Genomic DNA, 25,359 nt, shown 5'->3' with positions numbered 1-25,359 from the left:
ATAGAGCAGCCCAGTCTGGGATACATTGCATAATGGTCCAAATTTGATCCAACCATGGAATGTATGGAAGAAAGGGACTATGACTTTCTGCAAGGAGACTTTCTCCTACCTTTTTCTCTGCCTTGAGGAAATGTGATAGGTCATGAAAAAATCTGAAACCTTTTATGTCTGAGTGGATAAAATAGGTTTGCTTTTTTGATACTGTATCCTTTTGTTAGCCTTCATAAATGAATGTGTTACAGTGCCAACAATTTTAAACTGATTGCCATGTGAGACACTGCTTGGCTCTTAAGTTTGAAAGGGAAAGCCTATAATTGGAACCAGCTGACATCTAACCCCTCTTTTATTCATGGGTATAATAAGCATGAAGCTGTGCCAAAATAGATGTGTTTAAACCCTACCTATGGGTGCCAATCTGTAATTTCAGCAGAAATCTGTAATGTGTGGAAGAGCTTTGTATATGCTTCTCTTCTCTTTCATTCTCTTGCTACCAGCTGAAGTGAACACCATCAATGAGAGCACTGAAATCCTTCACTTGGGCCCTGCTGTCACAACTGAGTACGTGGGTGAGAAACCGGAGAAGGCCGAGTTCTGTGACCGCTCCTGTGAGGAGCTGGGATCAATGTTCACAGAGCTCACTGGCCTGCGCATTGTGGTCAACAACTTGGCTGATAACCTCCAAAAAGTGGTAGGTACATGCAAGTCTGGAGAACTCATGGAGGTCTGCTGTGCAGTGCTCTTTCCTTCCTTATTTTATGCCAGGGTATTTAATAGAGTTTTCTATATTGCATATGAACACCTGTTAATATTTCTGTGTAATGTAAAGATGTCCTCTTTTCATTGACACTAATTGGTAGTTCTTGAGTATAACACTTTAATCAAGGCTTGTTTTTTCACAGACTGGGTTTAAAAGAGCATACACACACACATGCACTCATACATGGGGAAAATCCTTCTAAAGGTTTGGAAATTGACAGGTAGCAATCCCAACCTTGCTTTCATACAGTTAGAGCCTTATTACCATGTTTACACCATTTATGAATACCTCAGTAAGTGGCTACATGGGGTACCTAAACTGCAGGTAAATGTATGGGATTTTCATAGTTGAAGTATGATTGTGATGTTCTGCTGAAGTCTGCCCCTCTTCTTATTCTGAATCAGCTAATTATTTCTGAAGGAATTTTATTAGTATGCCATATGTGTCAGGACTAAATCTTCTCACCTAAAGATGAGATGTGTTAGAATAAAGCAAAATGGCTAAAACCAGATTTCCCTTGTTCTCTCAGTGTGACTGAGTTTGTACCATTGCTAGAAGAATTGCTATGTGGGACTGCAATACTTCGTCTTCCTTATGTACATAAATACATAAAAATACATTCTTTGATGGAAGAATTTAGTGCAATCATATTTCAGTTTTGTCTATTTAAAACTTCGCTTATGAAATACACAATTTTTTTCATTAAATTTATCTTCTAGTCTGAAGAGAACCAAATTATGTGGGAACTGATTGGGCCTAACAAAACAACGAAGAACCAACCAGTTTGCTGGCAGGATGGCCGTGTCTTTGCAGATAATGAAAGCTGGATTGTGGATAGCTGCACCAAGTGCATTTGCCAGGTAAGATTTTGGAAATATTCTTCTCTGCAGAAATGGAGTTCCAGCTCAACTGTCCATAATGACATTTATAAAAAGTAGTCCCCATGTCCATGATAGAACGAATCAAAACATTTCCACACATGAAATTTCCCCAGATGCCCACCTTCATTTACCTCTCTGTGAGCATAAATCAGTAAATTGATTTCTTTGCCTTTAGGATTCCAAAATTGTGTGCAATCAAATCACCTGCCCAGCAGTTTCCTGTGCTGATCCAGTTTTTGTTGAAGGTGAATGCTGTCCAGTCTGCTCTCATTGTGAGTATTTAGCTGGGGAGAAAGACAGATAGTCTTTGGCATTATTTAAAATCATTACTAGTGTTTTTGAAAGCTCAAAACAAGTAAGATGTCAAGGCAGGTAAGATCAAATATAGAACTTGCATGTATGCAAAGATCACACATAACTTGGGTGCTTTAAGTTACCTCTGAAGGAGTCTGTCTTCATTGATTATATTGATTGCTTACAATTAAGATGATAATCTGCTTAGCTACCTTGGACATAAAATGTTAAAAGCATGCTTCTCCCCAGTCATGTTTCACATTTTTTTGCCCATTCAGAGCATAGGGGATATTCTTACAATGTGCTCTTGATCATGTTCACCATTATGCAGCTTTCAAAGGTGGGGCCATGTATTACACTGACCTATATTCTGAAGCCAAAGGTAGTTTGGACTCAGGTTTTGGCTTGGTTCATTCTAGAGACAAGATGTTCTTCCTTTGAAGATCAGTGCTTTGTGCAAACACACTGCACACAAGTTCATGGAGATCCAGGATTCTTATCTCAACTAATCTCTCATTATATTACACCATAATTCTGTAATGTCAGTGGCAGCTTGGGAAAGCAACATTAAAAAAGGAGAGTTCTAAATGTTAAAGTACATATTCTGCAGAAAAAGAGAAGATAATATCTTCTAAGTAGGATAAAAGAGCAGCTTTCAAAGCTAAGCACTTTTTCTTATGTTTTGCTCTTCAGCTGATGACAGTGAGGAGGGCTGGTCACCATGGTCAGACTGGACAAAGTGCTCAGTTACCTGTGGCTCTGGGACACAGATGCGAGGAAGGTCGTGTGATGTCACCAGGAGTGCTTGCACAGGTCCGCACATCCAGACAAGGATGTGCAGCTTTAAGAAATGTGACCATCGCAGTAAGTAATAAATTTGTTCCATTTTAAAAGCTTCTTTGGACATCTCAAAGCAAGACCAGATTTAGTCAGGACAATATGTACTTGAGAAATCCTATATGCACCAATAAAGTAGCTGTCATTACATTCTTTGCCAATTTTACCCTTTCAAGTATGTCAAATGTCACTTTCTTAACAATGTAATAGGTATGTACATTCTGGGCTTAGCTATGTAAAAAAAACAAAAAAAAAAACCAAACCAAAACAAAAAAACCCAAACAAACCAAAAAAAAAAGGAGTGAGCTTTCTTTGACATTATGAACTAGAGTATTTTGTTTGAACTCAGTTTAGAGATTAACACGTAGTTCGTAAACATGATATTCAAGGCTGTTTACATCTGCCATTCAGTGATTGTTGGGCCATTCCATGAACTTATCTGTGTTTAGGAATACAGTAGTCATGGAAGATTTCTGAAAAATATCAAACTGCTTTTATATTTAAGGCACTTACAAGGATGGTATTCCAGAAGTTTAGTTAATGCTATTGCAAGTACCTGTGACATCCAGGCTAATATAATACCTAGGGCAATATCTAGCAGCTGGGACTGCTAGATCTCCAAATGTACATTTTGAACAAGTGTTTGTTTCATTGGAAAAGTTTATTTTTAAGTAAAATATCTGGCATAATTGTTAGTCATACATTGGTTACTAAAATTCCTAAGAAAACTATTGAGTACCTGAGCTGGCATGATGGGCTTTGTAAGTGAAATTGTAGGAAAGAGATGGGACATTCATCAGATGTGGGGAGAGGCTCATTAGAAGGTTAACCTCACAAGTGAGTTTGTATTACTGCTGCAAGTGGGCTGTTTGCTTGAGTTTTGCTCTTTTCTCTGGCAGTACGTCAAGATGGTGGCTGGAGTCACTGGTCTCCCTGGTCTTCCTGTTCAGTTACCTGTGGAGTGGGAAATATCACCCGCATTCGCCTCTGCAATTCTCCTATTCCCCAGATGGGTGGGAAAAACTGTGTGGGAAATGGGCGTGAAACAGAGAAGTGTGAGAAGGTTCCATGTCCAGGTATGTCTGTGGTTCTTGAATCAAAAGTAACACAATAATATTCCAGCTGAATTACTTCTCTTTGTTCAGATCTAAATGGCAGTGAATTTCTATGATGGAAAATACAATTTTATCTATCTATGAGTGAAATAACACAGAAGGGCGTTTTGAAAATGAAGGCAACTATGCAGTTAGAGGTTTTGTAAACCTTCCAAGTTATAATTTGGCTTTAATATTTAAAGAGCTTGAGACATTTCCATTTTACTGATATGTCTCCGCATATCAAAAATAAATACCTCCTTTGTAAAAGGAAGCTGTCTCTGTACTTGTTAGGAATAGAATCCCCCAATAGTCAGGTTTCTTTGTTATTTGTGTATACATTCTTTACATATTCAACACAATTAATTGCTATTATTAATTCTTTCTTATTCATCTACACTTTTAACCTTTTTTAGAGACCTGTCATTTCATACACTGTCACTTTCATATAATTTTTCCTCCTTTTTTTCTCTTTGCATGTCTAGTGGGCATGGCATGCTGTTTTGAATTATTGGCAAAAAAATGCCTACGAAGCAGTTGGGTATTTTTCATTGGTTTGTTTCTGAAATATTGCTATCTCAGTGCAAACATCTGTCATCATCTTCCTACGTACATAGTGATGAACTGTCTCTAGTCAGGGATCTGATGAAGAATTGTTGTCATTGGCACCAGATGTCCCCACTTAAGTATTGCCTATGATTCTCTGCTCTTTTACATATCTTAGTGAATGGCCAGTGGGGTCCTTGGTCTCCGTGGTCTGCCTGCACTGTCACCTGTGGAGGAGGAATTCGTGAGAGGTCTCGCCTCTGTAACAGTCCAGAGCCACAGTATGGAGGAAAGCCGTGTGTGGGAGATACCAAGCAACATGATATGTGCAATAAGAAGGATTGTCCAATTGGTTGGTATTCATTCTTTTCTCAGTCTGAGTAACTATTATTGCTGTTATCTCTTTAATGGGTAATTATGAAGTGACACTACAGGAATCTGCTAATTATAGCTTTGTTTCAGTAGAGGATATTAAACTATTTTAAGGGCTATTTAGTGGGATTTTATTTATATTCGTGATACCAACTTTCTTGAACAAGTATGCCTTTCTTAAATAGGGATTGAGGATGCTGTAATATATTAAACTGGATGTAAAAATCTGTAATTTTTTTCATATTAAATCAATAATAATTAGTCTTAAATGCACTTAATAACCTTAACTGTAGCGGTTTCATAAGAGTCTGTTGCATCAATTGTGATCCAAGCTAATGATCAGAGAATATGTGTTTCTTAAATGAAGTTTTACATGCTTTTTATGCCCCTTACTTAATTTTCAGTTTTGTGTGTCTTTGCCAGATGGGTGTTTGTCAAATCCTTGCTTTCCTGGAGCAGAATGCAACAGTTACCCAGATGGTTCTTGGTCATGTGGGGCATGCCCAGCAGGATACCTTGGCAATGGTACCTTCTGTGAGGATCTTGATGAGGTATTGGCTTTGTTTCCATTAACATCATGAAATCACCATGAAAAATTATTTGAGAATTACACGTCCAATTGATTTCTCCTTTTTTTCTTTCTTTACCTGCAGTGTATAGCTGTGTCAGATGTTTGCTTTAAAGTGAATCAGGTCCATCGCTGCGTGAACACAAATCCGGGTTTCCACTGCTTGCCGTGTCCTCCACGCTATAAAGGAAGTCAGCCCTATGGAGTAGGGCTCGAAGTTGCCAAGACAGAGAAGCAAGTAAGTGATATTGAAGGGAATTTGATGGCTTTGAGTAATTCTCATCTGAAATATCTTTGAATGATGGCATAAGATAAACTTGGGTACCAAACAAAAATGGCTTGAAATAACTAACTGTTGTTTCAGAGTATTTGTGTTTTGAGTAACAAAACACTGAATTTGGGATTGGCATTCTTAAGAGTTTGATTTTTTTGTAGGCATCTGTATAGTTGTACCAAATGGGCCTAAAATTCCAGGAGCAAACATTTCCCTGCTTTGCATTCTTTTCTCTGAGGTTAACATATCTATTCTGGAGAATAGAAACTGAAGAATTAGTATTGTTTTTTTCATGAGTATGACACTGTTAATTTCAGTGTTATCAGACACATGTCTGATGTTCTCACTCCCTAAATTCCATTGGGCCAAAGCTTATCAGTGGTGAAGGACAGGAGGAAGTAGAAGTAAGGTTGAGGACTACAGTTTCCTAGAAAAGACAAAAAATGTTAAAGTGGAAGTCATGATTTGCCTTCTCTTTGTTGCTGTTGAATCAATCTGTGGTTAGCTCAGCTTGTGAATTCTGCATGTGAACCATCTGTGTAAGATTCTCAAATACTCCCAATGAAAAATTAGTCATAAGGAGGAGGTAACAAAGACCTACATTAGGTGAACACAAGAATTAGTTAGGATCTCTTTGATTTAAGAAAATAAGTGAGTCCTTTTATACTATCAGGCAAAACACTAAAGAAAAGAGGTGAGTACAATCTCCTTTCTGTTGCAGGTAATTTCTGGGGTTTAATGACATCTGGAAGAAGGCAGATACAGTTCTGAAATTGTTAACCACTTTAATTGCTTTTTAAATAATGTCCAGGTTTTCCAGTGGTTTGTTTTAATTATTTTCATTGTACATATTTGTTGGAGTTGTGAACTGAGAGAGCAGTATGATTTGCTAACCACAATCAAAACAAAGTTCCTGTCTTCAGAGCTCTAAATAACTGGTCTCATTTTGATGAAGTTGAGGCACACACAGCTGGCTGTGATTATCAGGTTTTATTGAATATGCTTCATCATTTACAGGTCTGTGAACCTGAGAATCCATGCAAGGACAAGACACACAGCTGCCACAAGTCTGCAGAGTGCATCTATCTGGGTCATTTCAGTGATCCAATGTACAAATGTGAATGTAGGACAGGTTATGCTGGTGATGGACGCATCTGTGGCGAGGATTCAGATTTGGATGGCTGGCCTAATAACAACTTGGTCTGTGCTGCTAATGCAACATACCACTGTGTGAAGGTAGGTGAAAAAGGTTGATAAAAATGCTATGTGTTAACAACTTTTTCACTTTTTCCTAAATAGTTGTAAGTAACCCTTTTAATTCATGCAGCTGGTGGTTGCTTTCAGTAAGCTTTGACTATTACAGCATGCTCGTTTTCTAGGAGATGCTATGAAATGTGTATTCATTTAATCTGGTAAGATACAGTAAGGGATTCTCAAAATTAAATCCAGAGTCCTCTGCCTTGGATTTCTTCCTACTCAGAACACACGGACAATTGGGATGCTCACTGTGAATGGAGTTAGCACACTGAGCAGGAGTTGCCTAAAGCATGGGTGCAAAGCACAGAGCTAGTGAGAACCAAACAGGGATCTCAGGACCCAGACAAGTGTGAAATCCTACCTGCAGGGCTTGTAAAAGGCACTGACAGCCATGTAAGGGCTAGAGTTCAAAATGCTGTGTTGAACTACCCTTCCTTTTAAAGAGTTAGTAGACCACACACTCTGACAACTGGATTCGGACCCTGAGAATTTTTGACAATAGAAGCCTAAGAGAGGAATGAATGTGACTACTTAGAGAAGTTCTCCTTATTGCAAAGGCTCATAGGAACAGGATGAGAGATTCAGCCTCTCTCACCCTTCAGAGATGTGAAATCCCAGCTCTCACCCTCTCAAGGGGAATCACATGACCTGCCTGCCACCATTGGCTCTACACCTGGCAAATGGTACCTATTCAATCTTGCTGTGCAGCTGTGCTGTTGTAGTGAGCAATGAAAAATTACTACACCAATGAGAAAAATCAGCATCAGAGAGCCTAAAAATGGTGGCATGTAGTTTAGTAGGGTGTGTCCACCAGGTATGTTCTCTGGGACCTGGTTCTGTGCTCATCTGCAGCACACAGCAAGTCCTTCTTGGTTTCATGATCTGAGCAGCCTTCCAGTGGGAATTGCTCAGAAATGGTGAGCAGCCTCCTTGTAGCTCTTGTCCTGATGCTGTACAAAACCAGGCTGAAAGTTGTTCCACCAGTTTAACAATGGCTCAAATAGGTGACTGGTGGAGGCATTCTCTGACAGGCAATTCTGTGGATCCTAGTTCTGAGTGGTGGCCTTGCTGATGGCTGAATGAGAGGCACAATACAGAGGGGCATACACTGTTTGCAGCAGCAAATTAAGCAACTGGGATGGAGGAGTTTTGTCAGAGTAGAAGGCATGTGCAGTGTTCAGTTTTAAACACCTATCTGTGGGGACACTGACAACACTGGATTACCTGTATATGATCAGTAGGCAGAAGCTCAGGTATTTTGCTAATCAGTCATGGTTGTAAGGGCAAGATTTTCTCTTCTGAGGTTCTTGAGGGTTTATTTTCCCAGACCTGAAACATTTTTGCTTCTCCTCCATGTTAAAGTAATCTGCCTATAAATCTTCTTGAAGTTCTAGCACAAAAAGTTCCGCTTAAAAAAAAGAGGAAAGAAATGCAAAAATGACTGAGCTCTGGACTACTATAGTGGTTAAGACAAATATAGTTCAAGAGACTAGGAAAGTTTGAAATCAGGCTGTTTGAGAGAGTAAGTCACTCGTGTGAATCTGGGCTGTGTCAGCCAAAGAGTTTCAGATATGGATGGAAGTTTGGGCCTCAAATGTTGGTCTTCCTCACTGTAATTGATGTCTGTTCATTGTAGATTCAGCCAACTTATCTGTTGCACTTCATATATATTTCTCTCAGTTCCTGTCATCAGAATTTGCACACGTTCACTCTTGATGTAACACAAAGCATTTGTTTTGGTTAAACACAACGTGCTGAGCCCTTTCAGGAAAAAAACCTGTTTCCAAAGATTGTTTAATGCTTTCTGTAAAATGTGTTGATCTAATAGACACAAGTACTTCATTTAATAGGACCTCTCTATCTGCCAAAAAAAACCCCCTTAAAAATACCACAAATTTTCAGGCCCTTGTATTCTTTACAAAATATCCTAGTTGAGTAATTTAATTTTAAAAAACTTCTTTCCTTTAGCTGAAAATGATTGAAAATTAACTTATTCTTGTGACTATTTTCTTTCATTATTTCAATTTTTTTTTTTAATTACTGATAATCAGTGTTGAGGTGGACAGTCAAGATTCTTCACAGGTATTTGATAAAAATTTTGGGGATTTGATATTTATCACAATATTTCCAGTACTCTTTTTCTTAAATTGTCTGTACTATTAGAACCACTGAGATTGAAAACATCTTACTATAATATTCATTTTCTAGAGTATGTGTTACAAAAGAGATATTTGTACACTCTTTTGACAGATTTAGTTTTGGGTGAGGTAGATCTGGAATGTGAGTAAAAATGAGAATAATAGTGTGTTTTCATAGATGTATTTATTCATAGCAAGTGGTAGAATTGCATTCCATTTTAGCTGATTTTAGTATTTTTTAAAAAATGCATATTGAAAGTTTGGCAAGCTATTTTCCTTATTTTTAGTGTAACTTAAGACTTGTTTATATAATATAATTATCCTTTACAAAGCTGTGATACAAAATAAAGAGATCTGTTTGACTTTTATTTTTAAAGCCATGGGAGTGCAAAGGTACTGTACTGTTTTACAGAACCATATAAAGACACTTTTTCAAAATCCTTTCTTAGATGTGTAGTACTTTCCATTGCTGTGTAGTAACTTTCCATATGAACAGCTGTTTCTGAAGACCTCTTGGCTTGGTTTTTTATTTTTCTGGCAAAAAAACACGGTGATTTTTTAATGTAATCTTCAAACATATCTCATGAATTGTCTACAAAAAGTTGGTGTAAGAGTCCATGTCTGTGCATGTGGTGTGTTTGTTCTTTGCTAGTTCCCTCTAAAATTTACTAGAAATGCTGCACTAATAGCAGCTGGGAAATAGAATGATTTGCAGCTGCATTTCACTTTACAATATGAAAGCAGCAAATGAATACTACCGTTGGCAACAAAAAAACAGGCACTTTCAAAAGTACTTTGCTGATTGCTCTTGTTTTATAGTCTCTGGTGTACCATATCTACTCCTCTGCCCAGGCAAGTTATCCTGACATAATGTAAACATAATGTATTGATTATTTCTTTTGGCCAGGATAACTGCCCCCTTCTGCCTAACTCTGGCCAAGAAGACTTTGATAAAGATGGCAAAGGAGATGCCTGTGATGAGGATGATGACAATGATGGTGTCGAAGATGACAAAGTAAGATGTGTATCTGTCTGCAGTACGTTTGACCTAAACATCTGATTTTAAGGAAAACCATTACAATAGATGTGAACTTAATTGTTCAGAGCTTCAACTGAGTTATTCTGCACTTCCTTCCCTGAATGATGTGTAGTGCAGAGTAAAGTGTGTACAGAGAACTATGTTCTCTGTATCAGTTTTGAGTTCAGTTATGTACATGAAAACAATTTAATGGAAAGTGGTATTGGATTTTTTATATTATTATGACAGAGAATGACAAGTCTACTGTATTTGAAAAGCTGGTAAATTATATATATGATGTTATTTTTATTCATTGTAACTTGTTTCTAAGACAACTATAAACAAGCCAGTATCAAAGGAAAATGATGGGAGGAAAATACCTAGCCTAGTTTATACTTTCCTTCAGATCTACACAGAAGACAAATTCATTTACCTGCAGCCTAAAAGATAGCCACTTAGTCTAAAACTGTTGCCTGTTGTACAATCAATAAAAAGATGGAGGCACTTTGAGAGTTTGCTTCACCCTGACTTTTCAGAACATATTTAGGAGGAGTGAATTGGTATTAGAATTTTACTGTTCTTCTTTATTCCCTTCAGAGGCAACCTAGATGCTCTAGAGCTTCAGCTGGTTAAAGTTGGGTAAGAGCTGTGCTCATTTGGTCTCTATTTGGAAAACTTAAAAAAAAAAAACCCAAAAAATCATGTGATAAAGAAATATGATTTAGTATGTGTATTTTTCAAATTGCAGCTAGAAATTGTTACATGAACAGTATGAAATTTTGACTTGCCTCTGTATGTTGCCTTTGATTATATGAAATATATTTCAGGGGAATTTAAAGTATTGTGCTAAAAATTATTTCCTATTAAATGTGGGTTTTTTCTATTTAGCAGAGGAAAAAGAAGTTTAAAGATTTTTTTTTTTTATCTTGTGACCTCCCTTCAGATTCCATGCCACTGATGTAGCCATCACTATCACTGTTTTGGTTTTCTTTCTTCTTTGCATTTCTCACTGAGTACTGTCTTGTGCATGTGAAAAAATCCATGTGCAATTTGGGAATGTGTGAAATGTAAGAATTATTGTTCTGGCATATTTTTAAATTAAAGTGATAGGAAATTTTCAAAATTCCATTAGAAGGTCTCAGGTAAAATGATTTTTGGTAAATAAGAGCATTTCATTTTAACATTAAAAAACCCCACTTTTTATATTTTATTATCTTGTTCAATAGAGCACAACCAATAAAAAGTTAATACTTGTTTAAATTGAAAAATCAAAATATGTTGTATAAACTTGAAAATACTAACAGTAGTTTGTTCCAAAAAAGTCAGAGTAACAATTCTAGTTGTTTTTTGTTTTTCGAAAGTTATCAAGTGCAGCTGAAGTTGACCTGATTTTGCAATGTGTTCTGACTTTTTAAGTACATGTACCAGTGATACATCTTCATTTAAATGTCTGAGTACAGATCCAGTTCAAAATGCCTGTTGCTCTCCCTGTGAGATAGGGAAAACAATTCACATGTTTTGTGCAAAACAGACAGTGATCCAGGCTGTCCCAATGCCATCCGGTTGCTGCCAAGACCTTCAGTATAGGTACAGCTTGTCCATTGAAAAAAAAAAAAGATCAATATTTGATTTTTGAATTCTGTCCAAGATGAACATGAGTTCCCACTTCATAGTATGCTCTCATAAATTGTGGTTGAGATTGTGAAATCTTTTGTTTTCTTATTAGGACAACTGCCCTCTTCTGTTCAACCCTCGCCAGTTTGATTATGACAAGGATGAAGTTGGTGACCGCTGTGATAATTGTCCCTATGTGCACAACCCTGCTCAGATTGACACGGACAACAATGGGGAGGGTGACTCCTGTGCTGTGGACATTGATGGAGATGGTATGATTTACCAGTTCTGAGAATTAGGTTCTGTTCCATAAGTGCACTTTGCTTTATGTTCAGTAAGATGGGTTACTTGATTTTATACATGGAATAAAATTGGATATAACAGCTCAAAAATGTAGAAGACAGAAGGCTGAAGTTCATTTGTCCTGTATGGTTGCCCATACAGCCCCTAAATGACTATAATTAATATAACTAAGAAGAAATCACAGCGAGTCTTTATCAGTGTAATCTTAAAAAAAACAAACCAAAAACCAAATTTCTTTCATCTCTGTTCCAAAGTAACCAGAGTTCAATATAACACTTGTGTTGACTTTTCCTTTTAGGGTGGGAAAAGAACATCAGAACATTCACACAGTTAAGACAATATCCATAGTAAAGTAATCTGCTTTTCTATGAATGTATAAATATGCAAAACTCACAGTAATCCAAATACACATTTTTTAGTATGTCTTAAAATATTGTGCTTATTTCCTCCACCAGTACATTCCTATATAACCCCACTTTGATCAGAATTAAGATGGGGAAAACCACCTAAATATTGTTCAAAAATCATATCCCTGTGGCATTTCAAATGTGTGAGGATACAGAAATACTAAAAGTTGAAGAAATCCAGCTTTGGGTTTTCCTCAATGTTTTAAACATTTGGATGCTTGTCTGACTTTGTCTGAACATTCTGAAGATCTCTTCCTTCTAATCATCAGGTTCATACTAGTGCTAATGGTAGTTCTGCATTTGAAGAAAAATCCAATCATATGTTATTTATTGGCTGAAAGATCATGCAAATATACAGGGACCATGTAATACAGGGAAGGGTCCTTGTATCTTTCCCAGAAAAAATATGTCTACATGTGTTTGTTTCTTATAATATTATAATTTTGAAGTATATTGTTCCTCTTCAGACAACTTCATTATAAAACCAACAGTTTCCTTTGAAAATTTGGCACGCTATATAATTAATGGTGCACATGTTCTGGTGAGATCAAGTTACTTAATGGTGAGGCAGCTGAATACCAATGCAGTTGTTTCTATACAAAAGTTCAGAAGTTTGAACCTGATGTAGCTGGGCATTCTATGCCATTTCTTAGAGTAGGGGAATAAAATCCAAACCAAATTATTTTTAAAAAAGTCCCACCCCTTTACCTATTATATGATTTAAAAAAACCCCTAAGTTCTTAAGGCATAATCAGCCCTTATTCTTCTATAGGAAAATACATACAGGAAACTTTGTCATAATAAGAAAAATGGAACTGACACCATAATATTTTTTCTAATATTAGTTTTAACTATTTGTAGCAATGATGTTGTAGCAATCATAAAGCTTATGAGCCCCTTAAGAGTTTTGCTTCTTCACTGAGTCTATGGTTGTCTGCATTGTATGTTGTATCATTTTGATTTTTTCAATGTTTTGTTGGTTTTTTTTTTTCCCCTAGACATTTTTAATGAACGAGATAATTGCCCTTACGTCTACAACACAGACCAGAGTGATACAGATGGTGATGGAGTTGGTGATCAGTGTGATAATTGTCCATTGATGCATAATCCAGACCAGGTAAATGAATACAGTTTCCTTAATGGTAACATCAAGATAAAATTTCCATTGTTTTACCATTTCCTTAATGGTAAAACAAGGGCAGAGAAAAGACCACAGGAGTTATCAGTTCCTGTACTGAACAGCTGAAAAGATGGATTTATATTGCTCATTTTCACATCTCATATTGTGAGATCCCTTTGTATGAGATGAAAGGGAAGTACAGTGATGATTGCTCTAATCCATCTGGAGGTAAAGCCCTGCCCTGTGAGTATCCTGGGGACCTGATCTTACACACTGATAGAAGAATAAGTTGCCATACTAGCTTGAAGTTATGCTTGTGCTTTCAGCACAGTTGTCATTGTGATATTTGTCACTACAGAAGCCGTTGAAGAGAAGTGTTGAACAGTTAAGTACCATTCTGTACTTTTGTATTGAGTAAAAATAAAATTATTCTGTACAATTCTTTTTTGGGGTAGACTGACGCAGATAATGACCTCGTTGGTGACCAGTGTGATAATAATGAGGACATAGATGAAGATGGCCACCAGAACAACCAGGACAACTGCCCTTACATCCCCAACGCTAACCAAGCTGACCACGATAAGGATGGTAAAGGAGATGCCTGTGATCCTGATGATGACAATGATGGTGTCCCAGATGACAGGGACAACTGCCGCCTCAGATACAACCCAGAGCAGGAGGACTCAGATGGTAAGAGCAAGGTCATATGAATTTCATTTAGTTCTTAGTATTTGATTTTGATCTTGGAGTCATAACATCTGGTGAAGAGAGATTTCACATCAAACCAAGCTGCTTTTGACATTTGAGACACCAGGAATTAGATGGAACTGAACTGCTCAGTCAAGGGTTAGAGCATTAGGAAACATCTTTGACAGGAGCTCAAACATGCACATAAATATAGGAGAAAACCTTTAACAAATTTTTTTTAAAAAACAGATAAGTCCATGTTTTTGTTAATATCCTTATTTTCACATTTAATTGAAATACTGAAAGTGTCAGAAAATACTTCAAATAGGTTGAATTACAAATGTCTTAATAAATGAAAAGTGAGCTGTTTCACTTTTCATCTGAAAATTAAAATGGAAATAAAAATTGTTTACTACTCTGTTTTATTTTGAAAAACAGACTATTTCTTCAGGATTTTTTAAGTCAATTACTTTTTTTAAATTGACTCCTGAGCAGGTTTTCTCAAATTTTCTTTACAGACTGCTTTAAATATATCTTCATGATATACATGTCACAGTTTAAAAAATGGATATTTAATTGCCCTTTTTTCCTTTTTTTGGTAAAATGTTGTTGGTCAACTCAGACAGTACTTCTCTGTGCTTGGCATTATTTAAATAATGAAATCGGGATAGTTTCACAATTACAATTTTAATTTTGAAAATATTTATGATAGTTTAAAAACCACCAAATATATTTACAATAATGACCCTAATGACCCTTGTAATAAATGCAGGTAAGCGATTTCTGTTCCAAGTTATACAACTTGCCGGATCCGTTCCATGGCTGTGCTGTAGAAATTGAAAGCAGAATTTATTACCTACACAATATGTTTTTATGTACATTAAGAAAGAGAATATGCTGACCCTTGTCTGATTTCCCAGTAAGACAACTGCAGTCAGAAGGAAGTTTCTGGTTGGTAGTCAGTAGTAGCTCTTAATTTATATAACCTTTCAGTCCTATAATATATGTCCAGAATATCTTTGTATTTGTCAGTCCCTGGAATAGCCCCTTAATTTCATAAATCCAGAATAAGGGTGACCCCAAGCTGAGATAGTTTACATCATCCATTACCTGGTTCTTGTAAATGAAACTACTTTGATGTATGGATTAACAATTCAGAAAAAGCATGTATTTAATCAGTTTAGCCAGCTCATCACTGTCATTAGCAGCAGGTCCAACAGAAATCTTGGAAAAGGGGTAAATAAAGCCAAAAATTGCTCTCATGCTCTTGAAATTGTGAGTTTTAACACATAAAGATGAGGCCCTGGAGAGAGCAGTTGGATGTGACTGGGTAAACATACACTTTCTAACTTTCCTTGACAGGGAATGAATGTTGTCAGCAGCAACTCACTAACAAATGAACATCAGCTGGACTTTTAGTGAATAATTAGATTCTTCTGTGAATTATCTCTTTGATTTGGCAAAGGAAACAAAATAGAAAATTAATTCCCTTTTCTCCAGTGAGTTCTAAGACAAACAGGTGGAGGAACACACAGCTGGTCAGGATTGGAGCTGTCTATGGCGGATATCCAGGGTGGAAAATGGGACCATTTTACCACATATCTGAGCTGCAGAGAGCCCTGAGATATTAAATGTTTCAATTTTCTCTAATTGCTCTTTTCTTTTTGGCTGTTGCCTAAAACTCATTCTGCTTTCTGTCTGATAGCTCCATACTTGGGTAATGCTGTGTTGGTTAGTCATGGTAATGTAGCTTTCCATTTTTCTGGGAAACATCTAGTAGTAGGTCAGTATGGTATGAGTTGGGTCATTGCTATTTCTCACTGTGTTAATTCCCATGTTCTTAGGGCAGTCATAAACACTGGGGGGAAAAAACCCAAAAAACAAACACTCTGCTATGTGAGGATAGAAACAAATTAGTTGGCAGCACTGGTTTTGCATTAGTACTCAATGTAATATCCAGTGGTTTCTGTTGTAAAAGTTGGAGCCATTTGGGAATTTGATTCTATACTTGTCTAGCCAAGCTTTTCTACATTATTTTCACGTCTTTGTGCTATTGTATGCTATGGAATAATAGAGTCATTGACAAAGAGCTTTTTTTGTAGATGCCACCTTTCACTTGCTACTTGAGGCAAGTCAAGTCTCCTGGTGTCCATTAATATTAGAGCTAAACTAAAAAAGGAAATAATTTTTAGTTTTTCTAAAATATTTAGTGTAGTAAAAGTTGTGAGCAGAAGCACAACTATAGATGAGCTTTTTTGTTCTCTAAAAATCTTCCTGCAATCCATGTAACAAAAGTTTTTTTTCATTCTTCTGAGGCTAGACCTGTTGAATGCAGTGCTGCCTTTTCTCATGCATTTTTCTGAAGCACTATGTTATTTATAAGTCAAATTGTTCTACCTACAAGTGAAAGAGTGGCTAAGAATGTATGCGTTTTTTGCTGCAACACTCTCCTCCCTTTCTTTTGACATAGAGGTGACACATCTGCAATCTGTGGCATCTTAGATGGATTGTTGCAGAAGGAATCTTAAGACAGTGATAAGAGTCTGAAAAGTAGTTTAATATGATCAACAATATATCAAGATTTAGTAATGTGTGGAAGATTATGATTTTAATGCTATTCTTTGAATTGATTTGTGCAGCACATATTAAAATGTGGTGTTGTATCCACATCTGTAACAAATCAAACTTAAAATGTAATGCAAGCATTAGTGAATTACATTGACACAGCAAACTGCCAACTTTTCCCACCCTGATCCCAAAGTGGTGCATAAACTGGGGCTGGATAAATTGCTAACAATTATTGCTGCTTATTCACATTGCTTACAGGTGATGGCAGAGGTGATATTTGCAAAGATGACTTTGACAACGACAATGTTCCAGATATCTATGATGTGTGCCCTGAAAACAATGCCATCAGTGAAACTGATTTCAGAAAGTTTCAGATGGTCCCTCTGGACCCCAAGGGAACAGCTCAGATTGATCCCAACTGGGTTATTCGCCACCAAGGCAAGGAACTGGTGCAGACTGCTAACTCTGATCCTGGAATAGCTGTAGGTGAGTATCAGATGTAATCATCTTTTAAAAAGTAGCATGTTGTTTTGTGATAGAGAAAGGGGAAAAAAATAGATAAAATGATAGAAAAGGTAGGGAAAAAGGTACATAAATGTACCTTTTTGGTGCTGCAAACGTTGGACTAATGATGGAGGCAGTGTATATGCCCAAAGTACAAACAGCTCAATGCTGTCTGCATTTTTTGTCCATACATCTCATCACTGACTGTAACATACATAAAATACCCAATTGAAAAAATTTATGTAAGTATAGTGCCTACTGTCTTCAATGGCCCTTGTAAGCAACTTATTTCTCTCTAGAAATTTCCATGTAGGCAAGTGTAATTACCTCCTCTTCTACAAGTGAGGAAACTGAGAAATACCACTTATTTCTCCTGCCAAAATTCAGGATGTAGCAGGGACTCTTGGGTATGTGTAACTGGACCCAGCATTATAACTCAATGTTTTCTCTCTCTTGTCCTCTTCCAGGCTATGATGAGTTCAGCTCTGTTGACTTCAGCGGGACATTCTATGTTAACACAGACCGTGACGATGACTATGCTGGCTTTGTGTTTGGCTACCAGTCCAGCAGTCGGTTTTACGTTCTGATGTGGAAGCAGGTCACTCAGACCTACTGGGAGGACAAACCCACCAGGGCTTATGGCTATTCTGGTGTGTCACTCAAAGTAGTGAATTCAACAACTGGTACTGGTGAGCACTTACGAAATGCTCTCTGGCACACAGGAAACACCCCTGGACAGGTGAGAGATTTAAAACTTAAGGCCAACAGTGAATGACCAATATTTTTAAAATAAGGGACATGTTTCAAAAAGAATTTCCTTTCACACCTCAATTTTTGTGGATGTTATCAGTTTTTCTTCAATTCCCTTATTAGTAGTGTCAATAGTAACACATGCATTGTATTTCAAAGACAGTCACACAAAAGGGAAGATGAAGTGTGATCAAAAGGAAAATGAGAAAGATATCTCCATTATGTACAAATCCTTTGTTACTTCTGTATTGGCACGTGCTTCTTTTGTGTTCCAACATGTTTGAATTCTACGTGGTTTAGAGCACAGTGGCAGAAAAAGAGAAAATACATTGGAAAAAGAGAAAAAAAACTGCTGCTGTTCCAAATAGGGTCCAACCATGAAAGAAACTTGTGCATTTTGGAAATTAGGTTAGTAGGGCTTTACATGTACATAGGAATTGACAGGACTGTTACTGAGTGGAAATTTTCAAGGAGCAGCCACAGGCACTAACATCTGTGCATCTGCAGTTTCTCACCCTCACTAGAGGCACTCATTCAGCATCAACTCTGTCAGCCTGGTTGTGTGTATGTGCAAACCCTAAGAGTTCCCAGAAGCATTTGGACACGTGATGTGACTCGTAGGGATGATCCTTTGCATGGGCAGAAGCTGGATTTGATGATCCTTGTGGGTCTGTTCCAATTCGACTGATTCTGTGACGTCATAAAGGGAAGTTGAGGTTCAATGCCAGAACGGTTTTCAGTGACTCTAGCTATGAAACTGCAGGTGAATAACTGATCAACAGTTTAAGACAGAAATTTCCACTACTTTCACCCCATAAAAGTCTTTTGATAATACAGCCAAATGTTAAACTATTTTCAGTTCTGCAGAAAATAAGCTTTGGCAGTTACTGTGGTGGATGTGGAGTTACTGAGGCACAGTGTTTTTAATAAGGCATTTGTATTCCTACTGTAGGTGCGTACTTTGTGGCATGATCCCAAGAACATTGGCTGGAAAGATTATACTGCTTACAGGTGGCACTTGATTCATAGGCCTAAAACAGGATTAATAAAGTAAGACATATTTCTGTACCTCTACATTTTCTAGTAGCAATGCTTTAGTTTCTGTTGATTTAAAAGCTATGTTGTTGGTTTCATTGTTGTTTCTGATAATTATGTTACTTGTGTGATGGTTTGTCCAGCATTTCGGGAACATTTTATTATCTAGAGAATAATTTATTTTCCTTTTCAGATGTATTTAATTTAGTCTGGATGGTTCAGTATTTACATCAGCGAAATACCCTTAAATTAAAGAAAAAAACATAGGCCTCTTTTTCAATAGCTTTTCTGTAAGGAGACCAAAAATTCCTGAGTAAAACTCAAAACAAGATTAGAACATGAGATTGTTTTCCAGCCTGTGGAATTTCAGTGAATGAAAATAATTACAAATATGAGCATTCCCTCAGGGAAATAGGCCAAGGGCCTGTCTATTTCAGCATCCTGTCTCCCGTAGTGGTTTACACAAGACAGTGCAGAAGTGACCATGAGCACATCTGTAATGCACACAAGGAGCTGTGACAAATGACTTTCTGTAGAGCCCAGCTGTTTAGCTGATGTTCCAAAGACTGAGCATTAACTGCCCATGTTAAGTTTTATCTTCTTAACTACTGTAACGGATATTTTTCATGGAGTAGAGTCAGACCTTACCTCCAAAGGTCTTGCTTGTGCTTATGTGCAGGAGCTTTCATTTGTCTGTGAAAGACAAAGGGTAGACAAATTCGGATAGATTAAATTACCTGTTTTTTGTAAAGAGAGAAGTTTCTTTATGCTTCAGTGTATTGCAGTGCAAAGCATTGACTGATAAAGGTCAAAAATAAACTATTTGTTTTAATTCATGTTGCTGTTACCTGCAACTTTACAGAATCTATATAGTGTCAGACAAAAATGTTACCACTTGTTTCACATGGGATTAATCTAGCACAGCAAATTCTGTGGTTTGGGGCATTAAATTCCTTCATACTTTAGGGTGTTCTGAGAGAAAATGAATTAATTTTTTTTCACTAATGAAGTCATGAAACAATTTATTTGCCCAGAAATATCAATTCCATATGAACATGATAAGAGCTATGTAATTTTTTGATGGGTTCAACGAACTATTAAATTCTTTCCATATGTTTTGGGTTCTTGATATTTTGAGAATTATATTAAATAGGATTACATGAACATGAAAATCTATAATTTTTTTTTTACTGTTCTTTTCACCATCCAATAAATACTGATCTCAGGGAGCAGTTTCATACTTGTCTTTGTGCACTTTTCAGGAAACAGAACACTTTTTTTTTTACAAGTGCTGGACATGCATTTCTGTTTAAACAGAAATCTGTCCCTACTTAACCACTGAATTCTAGGAAGCTGCTCAAGTGTTTTCATCCTCATGTGAAACCATCTTGCTGTGTATAACTAATGTATTGTCAATTGAAGCAGGACAATAATCCCTGACTCCAAAGACTAGTCTAATTAACAAACTATAGAGCAATTTCTCATTTGGCCAAGGAGACTGAGAGCCTAGAAATCTAGACTATCTCAAGGTCTCCCAGGAGAAGCAGAGGATCCAAGTCTGTGGAAATGCAGTCTCTCTGATAAAGAAAGAAAACAAACTGCTGACTTTCAAGGTCTTTTGTCTCCAGGGTCGATGTCTGAAATACTACAAAAGACCTCCAAGAACCAAAAAAACCAAGTTCTCCTCTTCCAATTTATTATTAGTCTAGCTCTTTGTGTCCAAATCCTTCCAGCTTTCATTAAGCTCTTAAAATGTCTGAAATTGAGATTCAGCATGTCCCAAATTAACGCTTTGTCTGACTCTAAAGGGATGGTTCTTCCAATTTCTGATGTTGGCCCTTGCTCCTAAAGATAAATAAATCAGCTGTTCACACAGCTGCAAAGACATCTTTGTTCAGTGATGTGACAAGGTCATGTGCTAACCCCTGAGTTCACTGGGACAAGGCCTTATCAGTGAATGCTAGTACATGACAGTTCATTCCAGGAGACATGACTGTTCTAAATAAATATCTGGGAAATCTTTTGCAGATGGTGTGCATGAAAACACTAAAGGAGCAGCCCCACTGCTTCTGATTAATGTGTTATGGCTGCCAGCCATGTGGGTGTGAGATAGAGATGAGAAGTGATCCTTACAATGAGGTTGGGTTTTTTGGTGCCTTGTTAAAATTAATTCTGTTCCAGTTTGTATACAGACTCTTACCAGCTCTTACACTGAATACTATATTATCCTCCTTGTTTAATTTATGTTCTTCTTTACAGAGTTCTGGTTTATGAAGGGAAACAAGTAATGGTGGATTCTGGACCAATCTATGATACAACTTTTGCTGGTGGACGATTAGGTCTTTTTGTCTTCTCTCAAGAGATGGTCTATTTCTCTGACCTCAAATATGAATGCAGAGGTTAGTTACAAAAAATGTATGGAAGATGCTTAAGCCTTTCATAACTTGTGGAACGAGCACAAAGTGTCTAAATGAAAAGTATCCTGTAAATGAAAAGCAATCCGTATCATCATAGCATTGCATAAACCTTTGGTGAAATGTCATGAATGCCTCTTGCCCCCTGGAGTAATCCTCAATTTGAATAATAAACCCCAGATGTTTAATATTATCCTGAAAAAAATGAGGTAGAAATTTCTGAGAGAGACTTGCTTAGAATTCTCTCTGTATATCCACTGTCCTGTGTAGGCTATTTCAGTATGTCCTGCAGGCAGAGAGATACTTCTGGATCACCCCTCGCTTTCAAGAGGCATGGGAAATAGAGCAGATATCTTTAATAAGCATGTCTGTCTGTAATGCCTGTCTGAAATGTTTTGAAATGCAGATAATGCTTTTCTAGGTTTTCTTGTGTATGATTTTGTGCAGCTAGATACATAGCTGCACATACACATGCTTGTCTCTTTCTATATGTAGGCACATGTTTTTGTATAAATGTTTTCCTGTTTGTAGGAAAATGAAGAACAGAAGGTGTTCTACTGCACCTCTTAAGTGTATCATGGTGGAGTTCTTGTTTGATTGACTTCCTAACCAAAAAAACCCCAATCACAATTAATATGTTTTTCCCATTTCTTTCAGATGCTTGAGCAATGGTTGCTGCATTACCAGCAAAGTACTGTAGATGCTATGCAACCCAGACACCTCAGTACACCCTGGTACTCCCAGTTTCTATTTTTGTGTACCTCCTGTCCTCTCCCCTCATGCTCCACTCTTCAGGATCCTCCCAGCTACCAGGAGTGCTTCAGCCACCCTTCTATCCAAGTGCCTTCTCACAGCCAGGACTAATGAAATGTGAACGTCAGACCCACCACTGAAGCAAAAGCAGATTGATACATTAGAACACTTTTGTAGAGTGAAAACTTAGCAAAATGTATTTGTTGGTTTACTTATCTTTTTTAAAAAAATGACGTTTACATATAAAAATGTAATTACTTAATGTATTTATATATATGAAGAAAGAGGGAGGATGATGATTATCAGTTGTTATGTTTAAGTGAGGACAAATGTGTCTTAATTTTTTGGGTGTATGGTTGACACTCCCTGGCTCTGATCAAGACTGGACTTCAGTAAAACAGAGCTTCTCAGTCTAATTTTAGCAAAGCAATGGAGGGCCACACCAACAGTGAATATTACTTTGGATATTAAAGATCAATTATAAACATTTCTTTATTTGAAAAGGTGCTTAGTTGATAAGGATACTCTTATTAACACTCTTTAATATTATATTCTTGGTAGAACTGTCAAATTTGCAACCTAAAGCATTCTTTAGTAGGGGCCTTTAGGCCAAACAGAATTGAACTAGCAACTCTTTTGTGAGGGGGAAGAGTGATTCATTTAATCATCTGAAGCTATCACTATTGTCTGACTTTCAAAAAGTTATTTCCAGTTGCCCTGTTTTCATCATATTCTGCATTGCCTTGTAATAAAGAATATACCGTGACTGTGTGGAGCAAAATGAACCTGAACCACTTTTCCACCTCTGCTGCAAAAAGCACTTTGACATCCTGAATCCTGATGTGGGTTTTTGAAAATGTGGCAATGCTGCCATTACATAATTTGGTAACATATGAATTTAAGGTTCCATTTATAAATATTTTGTTAGTATTTATTGTGATTATCACACCAAGCTACCTTCTCTGATAATTGGTTTTAAAGCATATAATCCATCAGTAATACATTCACAAATAATGGTATTTTAAAGCTATTTTTGAAAGCATATCACAATATGTAGATATTGTCAAAGCATGTCCTACACTTAAGTATAGTTCCATGGGTTATAGTTATGTATACTTTAAAGTTAAATGAGTAATAATAAGGAATTTACAAATGGAACCTTAATATATATCCAGTTACCCTAATTTTAGTATTTTTGTATTGTTACGTATGTCTGCTGTATATAGAACTTCTTAAATAATGCTGAAGGGGTACCAGTGTTTATTCTAAACAGATACAACAGTTATTCAGTTAAACAATAATATAGACATGTTTAACATTTTTGTTTTGTTTAAGATGTATGAGCTTTGTTCACAAAAAGAACACAAGCTGATGTAATTTTATTCATAGATGGGATCCTGATGGAAGAATACAGTACCTCTGCCTTCTTCTAGGGCATAGTGAGCTAAATGTTGAATCAACTTTATCTCCTTTGAAATAGATTTCGTGGCTATATTCATTAGAAAGGAATAACAGTTGCTGGCTTTATTGCACATTTTATAGTATTCATATTACCAAATATTTTTTTACTTTATTTCACTTTGTTTTGTTGCTGGTATTTCTTTTGTTTTGGGTTTTTTTGGTTGTTTTCACAAATCCTCTTCATGATTTTTTTTTAATATTTCAGTTTCTTTTTCTGTTTCAAATGGTATCCCTAATTTCCAAGTGGAAGGGAGGATGACCTCATTAAATATAATGAGTAATGGCTGTGTAGGGTTTCTTGGTTTGTCAGACAGAGACAAAAGGGTTTAGGGATGAAGATGTTAATATTTGGACTGTATCATAATTTTCCTATTCTATGTAAATTATTTATGATGGGTTTTTTAATTTCTTTTTCTTTTTTTTTCCTTGCAAGTATGTGTGAGAGAGTGAGACTGATGAAATTTCATTTTGTTTTGCCAAAGACTGTAAATAATTATTTATTTGTTTATAAGGACAGACATTTATCAATTGGAGTCCTGATTAATTTAGCCAGATCCTAATTTTTATATATACATATTTTAAGAAATTAACAATAGAAAATAAACTGTAAAAAGGTTTTATAATCCAGAATCTCTTTACCTTTTTTATAGTTACAGTTTTTCTTTAAAGAAAATATTCCATTCTGCTAAGCCCTTAGCTAAGCCTCTTGCCTTGCTGGAAACCAGTTCATTTCAAGCAAACCAAGAAATCTGTTGCTTTGCTAAAAAATCACTGACTGTCTTCTAAGTTTGTAAACAGCAGGTTTCCTAATATCTCTGACAAGACATCATTCCTCATTAAGTTTTTATCCGGCAAACAATCACAAATTTTATTTATAGTGTTGTGAATGAGAAATTTTGGTCCTGCTTCTCTGTATCATGTCTTGGCTATGTGTTTGAACAAATATATATTATTTTGCAACTGCTGCTTCTCTGAGTCCCATCTGAGTCATTGGGATTCGTTGGTGCGAGTGGGGATTGCCTTCCTGCTGGAGAATTTTGGGAACCAGTGAGTCATCACAAACCAAAGAGAAGAAAATACAAGAAAATAATTCTTAGCAGGAGACATCTTTCGTATGAATATAAACAACTCACAGGGAGGGGAATTTGAATTGCACTAGGAAAAATAAGAATGCCAAGCATGTCAATGCCACTATTGAGCTGTGAACACAAGTTCTAACTTTTCTTGACCTTACAAATATCCCAGCTATTTGGTTTTCTTGGCTTTTGATTCCAATGAGAATACTTGAAACATTACACAAGAAAGACATGTAGCCTTCAGCACATTTCTTGGTGGGTCCTTTAAAAAAATACAAATTTTCAGTCCTGTAGACAGCTGCTTGGATGTCAATGATTGACATTATTCAGCTAATAGAGTGTGATCAAGACCTTATTCTCCACTTTCTCAAGAGTTTTGTAAACTTTTTGGTATGAAAGATAACAGCAGTATTGTATTTGCAGGGATCCCTGTGGCAGGGAGGAATGATGCATCTGACTCCATGTTCTCAGAAGGCTAATTTATCACTTTATAATACTATATTATATTAAATAATACTATACTATACTAAAGAATACAGAAAATACACTTACTTAATGCTCAAAAGATAATAATGAAAACTTCTGACTCTCTCCAGAGTCCCGACACAGCTGGGCCCTGATTGGCCAATGA

The 25,359-nt window shown here is 36.6% G+C and overlaps 1 protein-coding gene across 2 annotated transcripts in view; it reads left to right on the top strand.

Annotated features, from left to right (window-relative positions):
• The window catches only part of THBS2 (thrombospondin 2), a 32,954-nt gene extending 8,337 nt beyond the window's left edge, over positions 1 to 24,617 (top strand). For both annotated transcript variants that reach the window (XM_039707580.1, XM_039707579.1), the window contains exons 5-22: positions 495 to 688; positions 1,477 to 1,617; positions 1,814 to 1,910; positions 2,626 to 2,796; positions 3,669 to 3,845; positions 4,588 to 4,761; positions 5,205 to 5,332; positions 5,435 to 5,587; positions 6,641 to 6,859; positions 9,926 to 10,033; positions 11,763 to 11,922; positions 13,359 to 13,477; positions 13,936 to 14,170; positions 16,994 to 17,221; positions 17,707 to 17,978; positions 18,942 to 19,039; positions 21,284 to 21,423; positions 22,096 to 24,617. In XM_039707580.1, the coding sequence (XP_039563514.1) occupies positions 495 to 688; positions 1,477 to 1,617; positions 1,814 to 1,910; positions 2,626 to 2,796; positions 3,669 to 3,845; positions 4,588 to 4,761; positions 5,205 to 5,332; positions 5,435 to 5,587; positions 6,641 to 6,859; positions 9,926 to 10,033; positions 11,763 to 11,922; positions 13,359 to 13,477; positions 13,936 to 14,170; positions 16,994 to 17,221; positions 17,707 to 17,978; positions 18,942 to 19,039; positions 21,284 to 21,423; positions 22,096 to 22,103 (2,822 nt within the window). In that variant the 3' untranslated portion in view covers positions 22,104 to 24,617. The remainder of the gene's footprint in view (positions 1 to 494; positions 689 to 1,476; positions 1,618 to 1,813; positions 1,911 to 2,625; positions 2,797 to 3,668; positions 3,846 to 4,587; positions 4,762 to 5,204; positions 5,333 to 5,434; positions 5,588 to 6,640; positions 6,860 to 9,925; positions 10,034 to 11,762; positions 11,923 to 13,358; positions 13,478 to 13,935; positions 14,171 to 16,993; positions 17,222 to 17,706; positions 17,979 to 18,941; positions 19,040 to 21,283; positions 21,424 to 22,095) is intronic.
• The last annotated feature ends 742 nt before the right edge of the window (positions 24,618 to 25,359 follow it).

This window comes from Passer montanus, unplaced genomic scaffold, assembly GCF_014805655.1.
Source record: "Passer montanus isolate IOZ18808 unplaced genomic scaffold, ASM1480565v1 scaffold2, whole genome shotgun sequence".
Taxonomy (NCBI): domain Eukaryota; kingdom Metazoa; phylum Chordata; class Aves; order Passeriformes; family Passeridae; genus Passer; species Passer montanus.
The sequence above is the reverse complement of the archived record's forward strand: the minus strand, read 5'-3'. Positions and strand labels throughout refer to the sequence as shown.